Below are 17289 nucleotides of genomic sequence, written 5' to 3'. Positions count from 1 at the left end.
TCTAATAAATTTTCTATATTCCATACGCACTCTAGAATCATTCTCGTCTTCTATTTTTGACATGCAAAAAATTCAGAATAAAATATGGCTATATTTAGATGACTAGACAAGTTGTTCAAGGATACGGAGAGTTGCTCTAAGAAGGAAAAACAAAAACGACCTTGTCCAGTTGTCCTCCCAACACACGCCATTTTTCTCCTCGAGTGATCTAGCCAGGCAGCCACCACTCGCCAGGTGCTTCAAATAGTCGCCCCGGCCCCCCGGCCCCCGGAGAGGCAGGCACACGCAAGTACGCAACCAGTCCCCTTCGCCGTTCGTTCATCCCTCCGATCCGCAAGAGGATTAGGAATTTAGGATCGGGCACCGGCCGGCGGAGCCCGATCGACGACCTGCTCGGCCCACCCGCCCGGCGATCGATCGATCGATGGCGCTCGGCGAGGGCGGGGATCACGGCGCCGCCACCCTGCCCCTCATCGCGGACCAGGCGAAACATGGCGGCGGCGGCGGCATCGTCCGAAGCGGTGAGCCCCCCTCTCCCCTCCTCTATGTTGGTGTCCGTGTCCGCCCGCCATTGGAGGCGGATCAGACGTATCCCGCGTCGCGAACGGGCTGACGGAACCGGCGGTTTGTGTACGGGGTGCATGCAGGGAGCATGTGGACGGCGGCGGCGCACGTGATCACGGCGGTGATCGGGTCCGGCGTGCTGTCGCTAGCGTGGAGCATCGCGCAGCTGGGGTGGGTGGCCGGCCCGGCCGCCATGCTCGTCTTCGCGGCCGTGACGGCGCTCCAGTCCACGCTCTTCGCTGACTGCTACCGGTCGCCGGACCCCGAGCACGGCCCGCACCGCAACCGCACCTACGCCAAAGCCGTCGACCGCAACCTTGGTACGTGTCGTGTCGTGTCCCCCCCCCCCCCCCCCCCTCCCTTTCTCTGTTTCTGTTTACATAGAAAGACAGAGTCAGTCTACTGCTCAAGTTCCTCAAAAATGGTCGTCTGTCTACTATATTTTGTGTCTCTTCTCAAACACAGCATTAGAGACGCAGTAAACAGGTAGGCACTGTTTGCGTTAGACGTGACTGATTGAATCTGTACCAAATCCCCTTGACAACCCACTCTAATGAGCTGGTGGAATAAGTTAAACCTGAAAGCCTCCAATGTTCCTGAGGCTGTTTTTTTTTAATAAAACAGGAGGGGGTTTTAGCCCCTACTGAATTCCTGAGGCTGTTGGCTGCCGAGCATAGGAAATCGCCAAGCCAGACTGGGAAATTTGCTTGCTCGTATGAGGAAACTCGCATTCGCCTGTGGGAAAGGGGGAGCTAGCTGCTCTCAGCCACAGGTCGTGACGGCGACACCCGCAGCAGATAGATAGAGACGGAAACGGGCACGAGGAGGAGATGAGTGCAGCGCCGCCACTGGAACGCGGGAAGGGTCGCGAACCCCGTGGCGACAACTGTACGGCTCGACCAAACTGGCAAACTCGTGTGGCTGGCAGTGTGTCCGTGGACGAGTTGGCGTTCGGAGCCCGCGAAAGCGCAGGCGACACCTGGCTCTGCCTCTGGCGAGTAGTCTGTTCGAGTCCGACACGACTGAACCAACTCCCGGCTTGGATGTCCAAGCGCACTCGTCAAAAGTGCCATCTGGACGGCGACGTCAGCGGTGCTTTTTTTTAGGGTGGGAGGGAATATTAGGATTTACACTAGTTTAACAGTTCATATATCATGTGCACATAGTGTGTAAATAGTAAGTCCAGTGAGATTAATAGGTGCACAATGTTCTGTCTAAATGTTGATGAATAGAACTCCAGTGAGTTTAATAGGTGCACAGCGTGTACACCTACGAAATGCAATCAATTTACGGCAAATGACGTTTTAAGCGGGGACAGTTCACCACACGATTGGTAAAATATTTTTGGTCGCTAGTATATATATAAAAAAAAGGACCGCTGCTGTATTGGCAAGGATCCATCCCTGTCAACTTAGCACTAGTGACCTGTAACAGAGACTAGAGAGGCTTAGGTGTACCAATTATGAAAGCGCTTGACGCAGACACATGCATATCTCGACTCCTCTCTTCTGTTTCACAATCAGGTTACCTGTTGTTGTTTTTTTTTTCCCTCTCTTTCTATTTCTATTTTTGAGGAGGTGCATCATTGCCTGTACTGTCGTTGTTCAGTACAGTAGTACATCCTCTGCGATTTCCTAACTAATCCTAACAATGAAACGCCCCTGACAGGTAGCAGCAGCTCGTGGATGTGCATGCTGCTGCAGCACACGGCCCTGTTCGGCTACGGCATCGCCTACACCATCACGGCCTCCATCAGCTGCAGGTACGCCGCTTGCATCCTCTTCTACCAAGACATGTTTGCACGTGTTTTGCTATTGTCCGAGACTCGAGACCACCACGTCGAGCGCGTGATTCTGTGGTGGGGCCGTAACGTTGCCGGACCGCCGCACGTGGCCAGGCTGGGCCGACGATGCGACAACGCCTGCGCGATTAGCGAGCAGCGAGTAGCGGCGCGGGCGGGTGGGCTGTATTTCATCGACGCACCAGACCCCGAACGTTCCGGCGCAATGGGCCGATCCCACCATGGGCCAAAAGCCGGCGTGCCCTAACCGGGAGTCCGGGACCTTGGGTTTGATTTTTCCCTTTCTTTCTTTTTTTAGCAAACATACCTTCCCAGTAACATGTCAAATCAAATCTAAGTTAAGCATCATCTTTCCCGCCTCCTTTAGACGAAAGCTAATGTGGCACATTTTCGTCCATGATGGTTCTAAATTCTAACGAGGAATCTTATATGTTTCCCACCTATATATCTCCTTCATCATTTTTTACCTAATCAGCAGGGGAATCCCCTACCTTTTTTTCAATTAAATGAAAGAATACAAGCTAGCATTTACAACAGCTAAGAAAGAAAAGAAATACAAGGCAGCCAGGCCCAAAGAAAAAGAGGAGAATACTCTCTACTCTCCCGTTAATTATTCCATTACTATATTCCCTATATATCCATGAATCCATCCAACCATCGAGCTCGAGCTCTTCCACTTTGCAATCCATCTCCATCATCGTGGGCTGCCCAAGCAGCATCGTTGCGGTTGCGGTATCTACAGAGAGTACGTCTAGAGACTGAACTCCAAAGATGTTGGTACACTTGAGTGAATTGAGAAGGCCATTGCCTCGCTGGTGCCGCTGCCTGTCGATGCCAATGCCCATGTAGCAGCGTGCATTATCATAACCATGCTATGCTACAGAAGTAGAGAGGAAAAACACAGCACGACTTGTCTCCGCATTGTCATGGTCTGTTTAATGGGTAATGAGCTATGGAATGTGTCACGGAGAGTAGTTCTCTTGAACTACGCGCGAGAGGACTAGCAAGTCAAAAAGGCAGCTCGAAGAGCGCGACATGGAATTCTTCTTTTCACCCTCAACAATTCTAGTAGTGTTCAATAAGCATCTCACTGCTGGGCTGGCTGAATTTTCAGTCTGCAGGGGGCGGTGCTGATGAACCCACGCACCATTGCAATTCAATCCACTATGGAGCTTAGTCTGTAGCATCAAGAGGCCAATACGGATTTGGCTCGATGCCGGTCCTCGTGATAAAAGAAAGGAATCAAAATGGTCCAGAATATCCACAAAAAAAAGGGTGACAAAAACCTCCACGACAGCAACTCTTCTTCGATACCGTCGGGCAATGGCAACCGTACTCGTCAAAAAAGGAGGGAGGCGCCTTCGGTCACTGGTTTCAAAATCGATCACAAATTGTTTTCGAAACTTTTGCTTTGTTGTTAGCCCCACTGCTTTAATATCTGGTCTATGTTATCACAGTATATTTATAGCATTATTACTGGATGTTATACCTAAGAATAGTTTTATAACATCTGAAATTTACTAAGAACGCGCATTCCTTCCGGCTCCAGCTCTAGTGCTAGCGGAGCCAGGAGTGCTAGGTTCACATGGCTCTCTTCTCCAACAGGCGAAATCATATCATAGCCGTTTTATCCTACAGTTCTGCACAGCTTTGAACAAGCTGATTGAAAGAAGGCCCATCAGAGGGGCCCTAATAATCAACGTGCAAACAAGTCGTTTTTGTTCGTCCAGAACCTATTTAAGCCTACCAGAATAGCTAATGTTGGGCGCTATTATTGTCACTTTCGTAGTGGTCGTACGGAGCAGGTTTGCAAGTTTCCAATTCCGCAACTTTGGATGGAGAGATTCTAGCCGCCTACTACTGGACTAGTGGCAGGGCCGCAGGGTAAAATCTCCAAGGCGCCAATGATGGTGGATGGGTTGGGCCTGGGCGGCCACTGATTTGCCCGAGCGGAAGCCGCACCATGTCATGGCAAATAAAAGTCTGGAACGTGCCGTTTCTGCTCCTGTAGCAGCTATCCGCGCGCCATAGATCACGCAGCACGACTCCGTCGCGGCGTCGACCGGATCCCTGCCGGTGGAAGACATGTGCCCCCACGTGCTGCAGAGGGCAGCAGGCTTATATCTCTCGCCAATGGCCAATGGCCAATGCCCACCAGTCCGCGCGAGTTAGGGTCTGCGGAAGCGAGAAACGAACCGTCTCATGATACCATGAAAGAGTAGGATTAGAGAATACTCAATGCATTACTGTGAATAATCAGTGTTTACATATATATAGACATTGTGGGAGGCCAGACAGGCCCACATGCTATATTACATTCCAATAGTCCTGTTCGCTTAGCTTATAAGCCATATTTTTTTATCTGATGAACAGTGTTTTACTCTCACAACAAATCAGCCACCAGTAATTTAAGCCATGGCAGCCAAGTGAACGGGCACTTGGTCCGTGGCACCTTGAGCGAAATGAATTTTTTGTTGAGAAATCAGTAGGGATTTGGAGTTGAGTCTGTCTATCCAACAACCGTATGTTTTATGCAGTTTCAACACATGAATTTTTTTTCACCATAGAATTAAGATCCAATAGCCTCCACCCTCCTTCTACCTCCAGCCTCCAGCCTTCTTCTATCTTCAGACAATCACAAATCATAAAATCACAGATCCACAGATCACAAGAAACATTTTTTTTCTGTGGAAGAACAAATCACAGCAGAGGAGGAGGAGAGGCTACTGGAGGACGCGTGTGGCCAGACTCCTCCATCGCTACCCAGGAGCAAGCTGCAGCAGAGCAGCAGCCAGCCTCGAGCGGAGAGGCAAATCCTGACACCATGTCCGGCCTCGAGCAAAGTGGATCCTGGGCGGCGTGACCTGCGCCTGCGGCCTGTGCGACGACAGCGCCCGTGCCCGCGCCAGCAGAACGGAGGGAAAATGAGAGAAAAAATCCATACATTTTTTTGCGCTAAAACATAAGTTTGTTGTATAGCATTTGTGTGAGTTTCGATTTTTCCTATATGACTACGCATGCCACGGAACAGGCATGGAATACAAATGTACAATTATTGAACTATACTACTACCCCTTGCATCGCCAGACGCAAATGCAGTATCTCCCGGGTGAGGCGCTAGTACCATGCGGGGCCGTGGCCCAAAGCGGCGTGCATTTGTATTGGCTCGTAGCGCGCTTTGCGAGCAGATCGCGGACGTACTGCTTCCTTTCCACTTCCCAGTGCGGGGCCGATGCTGCCGGACTATTCGCCCCCGAAAGGCTGCACGGCGCAGTGCACCGAATCGCTAGCTAGGGGCCTACTAGTAGGGCTCAAGCAGTAATCAGGGCGGAGGACGTCACGTACTCTCTCCTGCTCGGCACGAATATACGGCGATGCCGGTCTGATGACCGAGACAACCGCGGACCCTCAGTGTCCTCGTTCACCAGTCCTGTTCTGTTCTGCGTTATTATGCTCCCCCCGCCGCGGTCGTTGTTGTTGCGTGCTTAGCCATAGCCGCAGTGCACCAACCGATCGCAGCCCGCGCTTGTCCATTCCCCGAGCAGAGCAGCCAAGCCAGCCTCTCGCCTCTCGGACAGACCAATCGGGCGGTGGAACGCCGCGCGCATGCAATGGCGGTGGACCACTCGCTCGAGGTGCTCGACGGCCGCTGCGACGACGACGGCCACCCGCGCCGGACTGGTAACGCCCTTAATCCGCGCACCCCGCCTTTGAAACCTTGCCTCTCCTACGCGTCTCAACCGCAAGGTCGGCGTGTGCGTCGTGCAGGGACGGCGTAGACGTGCGCGGCGCACATCATCACGGCGGTGATCGGCTCCGGGGTGCTGTCCCTGGCCTGGAGCGTGGCGCAGCTGGGCTGGGTGGTCGGCCCGGCCTGCATGTTCTGCTTCGCGCTCGTCACCTACGTCTCGGCGGCGCTGCTCGCCGACTGCTACCGGCGCGGCGACCCCGAGGAGGGGCCACGGAACCGCTCCTACCTGGACGCCGTCCGCGTCTACCTCGGTATACTATACCGCTACACCATAGTATATACGTATACCTGTCGTCTCACTACTTGCTGGCTAGCTTCTATCAGAACGAAGCACAGCAGCAGCTACAACTACGTACGAGAGAGAGAGAGAGAAAAAACTTCTGAATTGAGCTTGCTTCGTTCGTGGTGTGGTTTTATGGCCTTGTTGATACTGTAAGTAAATAACCCGTCTACTGCGTGTGCTGCTCTGTGCCGACATGCTCAGGCAAGAAGCATACCTGGGCCTGCGGCTCGCTGCAGTTCGTGAGCCTGTACGGCTGCGGCGTCGCCTATATCATCACCACCGCCACTAGCATAAGGTAGCCGCCGCTGGCCGGTAACAAAATTTCCCCTTTTTTTCTGTCTCAAAACTTGTACAACAGCTCAAGCTGTCTGCAATCGTGTGCTTCCTTCCCTGTCTTTTTAGCGAGCAGGGCCCTAACGATGGGTGCTTTTGTTGCCCTTCTGGCGGTTATTTTCGCTAAAGATTTTTGTTCTTAACTACTTGTGCTGTCTTGTGTGTCCTGTGTCGGGCTGCTCTGCTGTTGGATGTCCATGGCAGGGCGATTCTGAAGGCGAACTGCTACCACGAGCATGGGCACGACGCACACTGCGACTACGGTGGTAGCTACTACATGCTCGTCTTCGGTGCCGCCCAGCTCCTCCTCTCCTTCATACCAGACTTCCACGACATGGCGTGGCTCTCCGTCGTCGCCGCGGTCATGTCGTTCTCCTACGCCTTCATCGGCTTTGGCCTCGGCCTCGCAACAACCATTGGTACGTACTCTGATTCTTTCACTAGATAATCCAATCTCTCCATCGTTTCAGCTGAACACTAGTACTACTCGTATACTACATGAGGAAAACCAATACTTTCGTTCATTCAATTATCGGAACATAACTCATATAGTACAGTTAATAAACATTTAGATTTAGAGGCCGGGTTGTATATATGATATGAATGTTGGCACCAGATAACACGGAATTGTTTGTGTGTAGCTAACGGGACGATCAAAGGAAGCATAACAGGTGTTCAGATGAGGACGCCTATGCAGAAGGTTTGGCGCGTCTCGCAGGCCATCGGCGACATTGCCTTCGCGTACCCGTACTCCTTGATCCTCCTGGAAATACAGGTACATAACCGCACGGTCATTCTTTCATAAACACTGCTAGCAAGCACCCATTAGTAGTATCATCGTATAAGCACAGTAACAAGTCACCTCCGGCAATTTAGGACACCCTAAAGTCACCACCAGCCGAGAACAAGACGATGAAGAGGGCATCGATGATCTCGATCCTTGTCACGACATTCTTCTACCTCTGCTGCGGCTGCTTCGGCTACGCCGCCTTTGGGAGCGACGCGCCGGGCAACCTCCTTACCGGCTTCGGCTTCTACGAGCCCTACTGGCTCATCGACTTCGCCAACGCGTGCATCATCCTCCACCTGCTGGGCGGGTACCAGGTAGTACACTGACACAGTGACAGCCCTAATAAACATCAGAAACACAAAATCACATGTGGACGCATGACTGACGGGCGCTGCCGCGTGTCTGAAATCGAACCTGCAGGTATACAGCCAGCCGATCTTCCAGTTTGCGGACAGGTTCTTCGCGGAGCGGTTCCCGGACAGCGGGTTCGTGAACGACTTCCACACCGTCCGGTTCGCGTGCCTGCCGGCGTGCCGGGTGAACCTGCTGCGCGTGTGCTTCCGGACGCTGTACGTGGCGTCCACGACGGCGGTGGCCGTGGCGTTCCCCTACTTCAACGAGGTGCTGGCGCTGCTGGGCGCGCTCAACTTCTGGCCGCTGGCCATCTACTTCCCCGTGGAGATGTACTTCATCCAGCGGAACGTGCCCCGGTGGTCCGCCCGCTGGGTCGTCCTGCAGACCTTCAGCGTCGTCTGCCTCCTCGTCAGCGCCTTCGCACTCGTCGGCTCCATCGAGGGGCTAATCACCCAGAAGCTAGGCTAGGCTAGTCCAGTCCAGTAGAACACCCTATGTATTGGTATAATGGAGAATGCAGCAGCAGTATGCTAGAGCGAATGGGAGATTGTTTATCTCCAAGGGCCGGGTATGATGACGAACAGCAGCAGCATACACTAGTTACTAGTAGCAGGTCATCAGCAGGGTCAGGGAGTGGCAGCAGGATCTATTTATTTTCAGTGCCTTCCTCCTGCATTGGATTGTAACATGCACACAGTGTTACCATGGATACATGTCGTATTGATACCGCCGAGTTACCTCAGGAGTTCAGAAGAAAGTTTGGAGCCTGTGTCACTGAATGCCGCCTATGTAGTTTCAGTTTCAGGGGTTCCTCTGCATGTCTCCTTTCAATTTTCTGGCCCTCAATTTGCACCTTGTAATTTTTTTTGACGTTGAACAGGAGGGGCGCACCCCTACTGGTATTTATTGAAAATAAGAGTACAATACGGAAAATAACAAAACAGGGTACAACATCGGATACAGAAGAGCCTAATTTGCACCTTGTAATTGATTCAGTTTGTGCCACCATCTGAGCATGCATAAGCCGTGGACCAGCACGACTAGTTTTTACTGGAACAGTGGGAAAGAACATGATTCAGTGGGTTCTTGGAGCTGCGTGTGCCCTTGGCCTCCGTGTTCTTTCTGACGCGGATGGGAGGATAAAATAGCAGCCTCATCTCAAGAGTGAAGAGTGTAATCAAAATGCACCGCATAGAAATACCAGAGCCTCCTGCTGTCCATAGAGCAGTGTCTTTTTTTTAACAAGTAGAGCAGTGTGTCTGACCTCACCTCTTTAGATTGGAGATTTACGAATACAAAAGTATCCATCTGTCCCAAAATATCTATCGCTTTTACTTCCCAAGAAATTACTTTGATAAAATATATATTAAAAAATATTAATATTTATAATACATAATTGGTATCATTAGAAAAATCTTTGAATCTAGTTGTCCGGTATCGATATTAGGGATACCAAAAGTAAGGAAGTTAGCGCTCACGCTGACTTTCTCGGATGGCTCGAGACGTATTAAAAGATTTCGCCCGACCTCGAGGCAGCGGGCTCCGTCTCGCACGACCCCTTGGGTGCAGGCTCCGTCTCGTCCGACCCTAAGGACGCGGTTTTCGTCTCGCCCAAGGCCGCGGGCTCCGTCTCGCCTGACCTCGAGGACACGAGTTCCGTCTCATCCAACGGGGACCCGTACCACCGCCAACCACTCTAAGTCCAAGCGTATGGGCCTGAGTCAAAACTCTTACGCCAGGGAAGAGGCTGGCACGCCTTGATGTAACCCGTGGCCATGACGGACCATACCTGGGGATTCACATCAAGAACAGTGTTGGTGCGTGTCGGTGCTATTCTGCCTAATCCTCGTATGGACATGGAGCCATCCCTATTGACATCTACAGGATCGGCGGGACCCGCATGAAGGAGAAGGATCCAGCAACCCTGAAAGCCTTCTTCTCTCTTGTTCTTCTCATTTTCCTCCTCTATAACCTGTGCTTTCCCTTCACCTATAAAAGAGAAAGTAGGTCGTCCCACGGTGGGGGATTAGAACACAAGAGCACGACACGAGCACATGTCTGAGCGGCAGGCGAGCTCTCAGCACCCGTTCACTCCTTCCACCAGAGACTTGGGATCATCTTCCTCTCTTGCCTGTTTATAACCTCTACTACAAACCAAGTGCTAGTAACACGAACAACAGCGAACTGGGCGTAGGGACGTTCCGCCCGAACCAGTATAAACCCTTGTGTCCTCCGAGCACACCATCCGAGCCAGACACGCAAATACAAATTTACTCGTCGGTGGTCAAAAACACAGACAGTTGGCGCTCCAAGATAGGGGCTTTTTGCGTGTCTCGACGTCCACATCAAGACTTGGATGGCTAGTCATGGCGTCAGCTGGGTCCCGGGCGCGCACGTGCGTTTTGAAACCTAGACTTCATCGTTACGACGGAGGGAGAGTTGGCGTAGATTCCTACCACCGTCTAGCCTCTCTATTCCACCGGCCTCGACACGATCATCGAGGCGCTTGAGGAGCTGTAGCTACACACACCAAAGGCTCGTGCCCCCGGACGCAACCAGCTCCTTGGCTTCGATTACGGGAGGCTAGAGCGCCAGCTCGGTGCCTTCCTAGGACCCCGACCGTCTCGGGAGGACCTACACCGCCTCACCTTCTCGTTCGCCAACGTCATGACGCAGCTTCCTGGAGGAGATCCGCTCTCCCCGAAATACCTCATCCGAGGCGCCCGACATCGCTCCCATTCGATCTGCGCAACGCTGCAGAGATCGTTGGCCACCTTGTGGCACAATGCACGCCCCCATCCCCTACGAATGACGAGTTCATGGGGATGACCGAATACATCACGGAATCTTTCCACGACCTTCTCACGGGAGAATCAGAGTCACCCTCTGACTTTGACTCCAGCAGGGGGAGCCATCCCCGCTCGCGAGAATGTTTCATGGCAGGTACCCATGAGAAAGGGCTACCCCAATAGACGACCTCAACGACAAGGTTGAGGGGGACGCAAGGGCCCCACCTCACCTACGGGTAGAGCAGCTGAGGGCGCGGCACCAAAAGCTCAAAGAAGCACGACTCCAGCTCGAGAAGGAACGCGCGGAGCTCGAGCAAGAGATCGAGCGCCATGGAGACGGTGGGTGTGCGCACGCCGTGGCTCATGACGTGAACCAGAGGATCATCGAGGACAATGAAGCCCTCCCACACTTTACCTGGGTAAGCCAGAACATCACTGCCACGGCGGCCTTGCTTCGGGGGCTTTCTAAGCCCGTGACACCCAAGGATCGTCGGGCCCATCATGAGATTCGCACGCTGAAGGGTCGAGATGGCGACTAGAGGGGGGTGAATAGTCTTTTCTAAAACTTAATTACATCGGCTAACCGATACAAATGCGGAATTTAAACTAACGGTCTAGCCAAGACTACACCCCACTATATATGTTCACTAGCACCTTGCAAAGATAACAATTATGCAACAAAGGTGCCGGGCTAGCTAGAGCTCTCCTAAACAATTCTAGGAGCAAGGTCACACAAACCTATGCCACTAGTACTTTAAACAACAAGGGAGCTCCTACACATGCTAGTAAGCAAAAGCACAAAGCTAACTAAGCTCACTAGCAATGCTTAATAACAAGGCAACCAATGCCTAATTAGAGAGCGCAAATACTTAGTTACACAAACTAAGCAATGTAACTAACAAGGTTACTAAAACCAAATTAGCCACGCAAGGGAGCTACTTCTATGCTACACAAGCAAGAAGGTAATTAGCAAGCTACACAAGCTATCTAATTACAAGAGCAACTACACAAGCTTAATATGTATAAAAGTAATTGCTAGCTTGTGTAATGGGGATGCAAACCAACGAGAAGAACAAAGTTGACACGATGATTTTTCTCCCGAGGTTCACGTGTTTGCCAACACGCTAGTCCCCGTTGTATCGACCGCTCACTTGGTGGTTCGGCGGCTAATTAGCATCACCCGCTAAGCCCGCACGTCGGGCGCCGCAAGAACCTACCCCTTGAGTGAGGGTAGCTCAATGACACGCTTTTACTAGAGTTGCTCTTCGTGGCTCCCGCGGGGCGAGCACAATGCCCCTCACAAGCACTTCTCCGGAGCGCCGCACAAGCTTCTTGCGCGCTTCGACGGAGACCACCACCAAGCCGTCTAGGAGGTGGCAACCTCCAAGAGTAACAAGCACCACCGGCTTGCAACTCGATCACCTAGTGCCACTCGATGCAACCTCACGATGCAATCGCACTAGAATCGCTCACTCACACAATCGAATGATCACTATCAAGTATTGTCGATGCGGGACCCACAGGATACCCCGCAAGGGAGAGAGAATATCTAGTCCAACCAGGACTCTCCCCATGTAATCTTAGTAGTATAGCTATTAAGTAATCCTACTAGGAAATCTCATTGTAAACGGACTAGGACTCTGGCCTCCTGACTATATAAAGGAGGGCAGGACTCCTGGGACAGGACACGACCATTGTATAACACAACACTTGACAATCAATCCAACACAAAGGCTAACGCCGACTGGACGTAAGGTTATTACTCGATCTACGATCGAGGGCCTGAACCAGGATAAATCGACTGTGTCTTGCGTTAACCATCGAGTTCGACATACGCCGAAGCTTGAACATACTGCCCCGGGTACCCCCGTGGCAGGCTATCGGTGGTAAAACATCGACAGCTGGCGCGCCAGGTAGGGGACTTCGGTGACTTTGCATCCGAGAACTCAATGGACCTCGACAACATAATCTTCCCGATGGGATCAACTTTCATCTTCAGCTCGTGGATCTACGAGGCGGACAACAACGGCAAGCTTTAGGGCCATCTCCTCAAAGATCCAGATCATCATAAAGAATTTCATATTTCACCAACTACAACAGATTAGCTCACCAGAAGATTCGCATAGCTCACAGTATCCGATTCAAATCAGATCTCACGGCCACTCATATCCGATTCAAATTCAAACATCAAGACGAAGCTTTATCCGAGTGCTTTCAAAAAATCGAGTTCTTTTTTGGCAAGATTCCAGAGCACAACCCAAAACAACTCGGATTACCCTCAGAGTTCTTCCAAGAAGTCAAGTTCTTTTCCATTTGGGCTCGACAACATGGCAAAATCCTATCAGGGACAGTTCGAAAGATCTTTCAATCCAAGATGCGGGATACCACTGACAGGAGCTCAGGAGGGTCTCATGCTAACAATAACATCCCAAGACTGCATCATCCACTGGCCAGGTTCTGTTCCTGAGGACAGCGGTACCCAACTAGTCGGCACGACGACGACAGCAATTCTAACCTACCAAGAAGGAGACTCGGTCTACGACACCGAGGCATCCACTAAAGTTATTAGCAACTCCGACAGCATGAAAACTAACGCCAATAACAGGACGACTCATGCGCGAGAAGTGCTCATGGTTCGACGACCGCGGTCACCATTAAATCCCCCAGAAGTACCTGATGTCAGATCATCAGATGAATCAGAATCCAACATATCACCTTTTGCCCAAGGCTACGACGGAGAAACAGATAGTCAGAAACAAGCTAGAGAAAGAAAAAACAAGTTGAAGCAAGGGCGTCAACACCGTGCTAGGCAGCGCAGGGAAGCTTGGATCAGATACGAGTCAGAATTGGCAGAGTACGACAAAAGAAAATCGCAACGAGAAGTCGAGGGGAGACGCACGGCGAATACACCTTACGATAAGATTCGAGAAGCATTAGAAGAACTCGGAAAAACTTCACATCCCAGTGAGAAGTATGAACAGCTCCAGGACTTGCTCCGACCGACGATCCCGAAAACGCATGAAGAGAGAGCTCGATCAAGACTACCCGCCAGATCAACAACCCACAGGCAAGAAGAACAAAATCAAAGGAAATCCGCTTTCGAAAGACTTGGGCCGGGTGGAAGCCATGACGAAGGAAGTAGGAAGGAACATAATCAAGGCCACCGATTTGAACAACCAAAGAAGACTAGGAGTAGGGTACCTACTCGGACAGTCTCGCAAGATTATTCCCGTCAGAACGACAGTTGGCTAGAAGAAGGTGCCGAATCCGAATTCAAAGAAACCAAGACGCACGACAGATTCCCCTGTTTCGCGAACAGGCTTGCATTGGTACGATTACCTCACAAATTCAAACCGTCTAACCACTCCAAGTATGATGGCAAAACTGAACCAAGGCAATGGCTCAGAATATATTCACAATCAATTGAACTAGCCGGAGGAGACGACGATATCAAAACCCTGTTCTTTCCCATGGCACTGGAGGCCATGCCTCTCCAATGGTTCGACAAACTGAACCCAGGATCTATCAGAAATTAGGAGGATTTGCAAAGAGCTTTTTGTGAGAATTTTGCAGGAATCATTACACATCCAATCACCCATGCAGAATTAAAAGGACTCAAGCAAAAGGGAGGTAAAAGTCTCAGAAATTACTATCGACGATTCGGTGAACTACGAGCTCAAGTGCATGACATAACCGAACGAGAAGTAATTGAAGCTTTCTCTCACGGAATCATGGCTAGGTGGCAATTTCAAGACTTCTGCAAAGAAAATCTGAGAAACAATGAAGAATTCAGACGAACAGTAGAAAAGATGATTACTGCAGAAGAAAAAACACGAGAAAGGTTCCCAGACAGAAACAACCAGGACAACTCGGACAAGCAAAATCATCGAAACAGCAGACATCAAGAAAGAAAACGTAGACCAGACAATACTGTGGCAATGGCCGACAAATCAAAGAAGTTTACCAAACCCAGAAGATATGATGACATTGAAAACATACGTTGCCCATTACACCCTAGTGGGAGGCACACCATCGGAAATTGCTATACTTTCAAAGATCGATATACAAGAAAAGATAGTAAGGAAGACACTAAAGAGGAAAATCAGAAAAGAGAAGAAGACAACCACGAGGACAAAGGATTCTAAAAACCTAGGGGAACGGTAGCAGTGATTTTCTCAGGGGCTCCGGATTGCAGAAGCAAACATCAAGAAAAACTAGCACTGCGGACCATTATGACCGCAGAACCGGCTACACCAAGATACCTCAATTGGTCACAGTATCCTATCCAATTCACCAAAGAAGACCAATGGACTAGCGTGGGAAACGCGGGCCATTATCCATTGGTTCTGGATCCGACTATAGCTGGTATGACCGTCACCAAAGTACTAATCGATGGAGGAGCTGGGCTTAACATCATCTTTTCAGAAACTCTAAGGAAAATGGGACTATAACTCGCCGGGATGATTACACCAATAAGCACACCTTTTTATGGAATAGTACCCGGCAAAGCAGCCATGCCACTAGGACAAATTACTTTACCTGTTACCTTTGGAACTCCTTCAAACTACCAAACATAGTTTATCAAATTCAAAGTCGCCAACTTCGATTCATCATATCATGCAATCCTAGGACGTCCAGCACTGGCCAAATTCATGGCAATACCACATTATCCGTACCTACTGCTTAAGATGCCAGGACCCCACGGTATCCTTTCTCTGCGAAGCGATTTAAAGCGCGCTTTTGACTGCGACGTTCAGGCGATCCAAATTGCAGCTAAAGCACAAGCTGACAATGGAAGAAAAGAAATAGCCACAATCGCTGTAGAAACAAGCCAAGAAGAATTAGAAATACCGGCTAAAAAACCCAGTATCATCGCACCACCAAAAGAAGCCGACGTCAAGCAAATCGACTTAGGCACAGGCGACACCTCCAAGACAGCAACTATCAGTGCTCACCTCTCGGCAAAATAGGAACTCGCGCTCACCAACTTTCTTCGGGGCAACAAAGATATCTTCGCCTGGAAGCCAGCCGACATGCCAGGAGTCCCAAGGGAGTTGGCTGAGCACAGAATTGATGTTAACAAAGGCTCCAAACCTATAAAACAACGGTTACGACGATTCTCACCCGACAAGAAGGCAGCAATTAAAAAGGAAATAACAAAACTGATGGCAGCCGGATTCATCAAGGAAATCCTACATCCAGATTGGCTAGCCAACCCGGTCCTTGTACAGAAGAAAAACATGGACGAGTGGCATATGTGCGTCGATTACACAGATCTCAACAAACATTGCCCAAAAGATCCGTTCGGGCTACCACGCATTGACCAGATAGTTGACTCAACAGTAGGATCTGCGTTATTATCTTTTCTCGATTGCTATTCAGGGTATCACCAGATCGCACTAAAAGAAGAAGACCAGAGCAAGACATCTTTCATCACCCCGTTTGGTGCCTACTGCTACAAGACCATGTCGTTTGGACTAAAGAACGCCGGCGCCACGTACCAAAGAGCTATCCAGACTTGCCTTGGGAATCAAATAGGTGAAAATGTGGAAGCATACGTGGACGATGTGGTGGTGAAAACAAAGAACCCAGACACTCTAATTGAGGATTTAAAGCAAACCTTCGAAAACTTGAAGAAATAGAGATGGAAATTGAACCCAAATAAATGTGTATTTGGAGTTCCCTCAGGACAACTACTCGGATTTTTGGTTAGTCAGCGCGGGATCAAAGCCAGCACCAAGCAAATTCGAGCTATAACAGAAATGGGCCCACCTAGGAGTGTCAAAGATGTGCAGAGACTAACAGGATGCATGGCGGCCCTTAACCGTTTCATATCAAGACTCGGCGAAAAGGGGTTACCTTTCTTTAAACTACTAAAGAAGACAGACAAGTTCGAGTGGACAATAGAAGCCGACGAAGCTTTCAAAAAACTTAAAGAATACCTCACTTCATCGCCCATCCTGACACCTCCAAAGAAAGATGAAGATATGATGCTATATATCGCGGCAACTCCCACCGTAATCAGTACAGCAATAGTCATAGAAAGAGAAGAACAAGGGCGCGTGTATAAAGTGCAACGTCCAGTATACTACATCAGCGAAGTACTGTCAGAATCCAAAATCTGGTACCCACACGTACAAAAACTACTCTACGCTCTACTCATTACTTCACGGAAGCTTCGCCACTATTTCGAAAGCCACAAGATTACCGTAGTGACAGATTTCCCACTCGGAGACATCCTACACAATAAAGACGCCACAGGGCGCATATCCAAATGGGCAGTTGAAATTGGAGCTCTTGATATCAATTTCACCCCACGGAAAGCAATCAAATCTCAAGCCCTCGCCGATTTCGTGGCCGAATGGACAGAGATTCAACAGCCCTTATCAGATACAATCCTCGACCACTGGAAAATGTACTTTGACGGATCACTCAAACTAGGCGGGGCCGGTGCAGGCGTTCTCCTCATTTCTCCAGAAGGAAAACAACTCAAGTACGTCCTTCAGATATTATGGCAAGCTACAAATAACGAAGCAGAATACGAAGCCCTCATCCACGGGCTACGAGTCGCGATTACCCTCGGAATAAAAAGATTACTCGTATACGGCGATTCAGCAGTGGTCA

The 17289-nt window shown here is 50.2% G+C and overlaps 1 protein-coding gene across 3 annotated transcripts; it reads left to right on the top strand.

Moving 5' to 3' along the window:
- Window positions 1-207: 207 nt before the first annotated feature.
- Window positions 208-8618, top strand: LOC136490766 (probable amino acid permease 7). Of its 3 annotated transcripts, none has more exons than XM_066486960.1 (7): window positions 208-521; window positions 648-884; window positions 2233-2326; window positions 6937-7151; window positions 7374-7507; window positions 7609-7836; window positions 7943-8618. In XM_066486960.1, exons 1-7 carry the CDS (start codon window positions 425-427, stop codon window positions 8342-8344), a joined length of 1407 nt encoding a protein of 468 aa, XP_066343057.1. In that variant the 5' UTR covers window positions 208-424; the 3' UTR covers window positions 8345-8618. The 3 variants fall into 3 exon arrangements, with proteins under 3 accessions (XP_066343057.1, XP_066343056.1, XP_066343058.1); XM_066486961.1 differs by lacking the exons at window positions 208-521; window positions 648-884; window positions 2233-2326 and adding exons at window positions 5907-6046; window positions 6134-6367; window positions 6601-6694; XM_066486959.1 differs by lacking the exons at window positions 208-521; window positions 648-884; window positions 2233-2326 and adding exons at window positions 5276-6046; window positions 6134-6367.
- The last annotated feature ends 8671 nt before the right edge of the window (window positions 8619-17289 follow it).

This window comes from Miscanthus floridulus, chromosome 11, assembly GCF_019320115.1.
Source record: "Miscanthus floridulus cultivar M001 chromosome 11, ASM1932011v1, whole genome shotgun sequence".
NCBI classification, from domain to species: domain Eukaryota; kingdom Viridiplantae; phylum Streptophyta; class Magnoliopsida; order Poales; family Poaceae; genus Miscanthus; species Miscanthus floridulus.
This window is presented reverse-complemented; position numbering and strand designations above follow the sequence as displayed.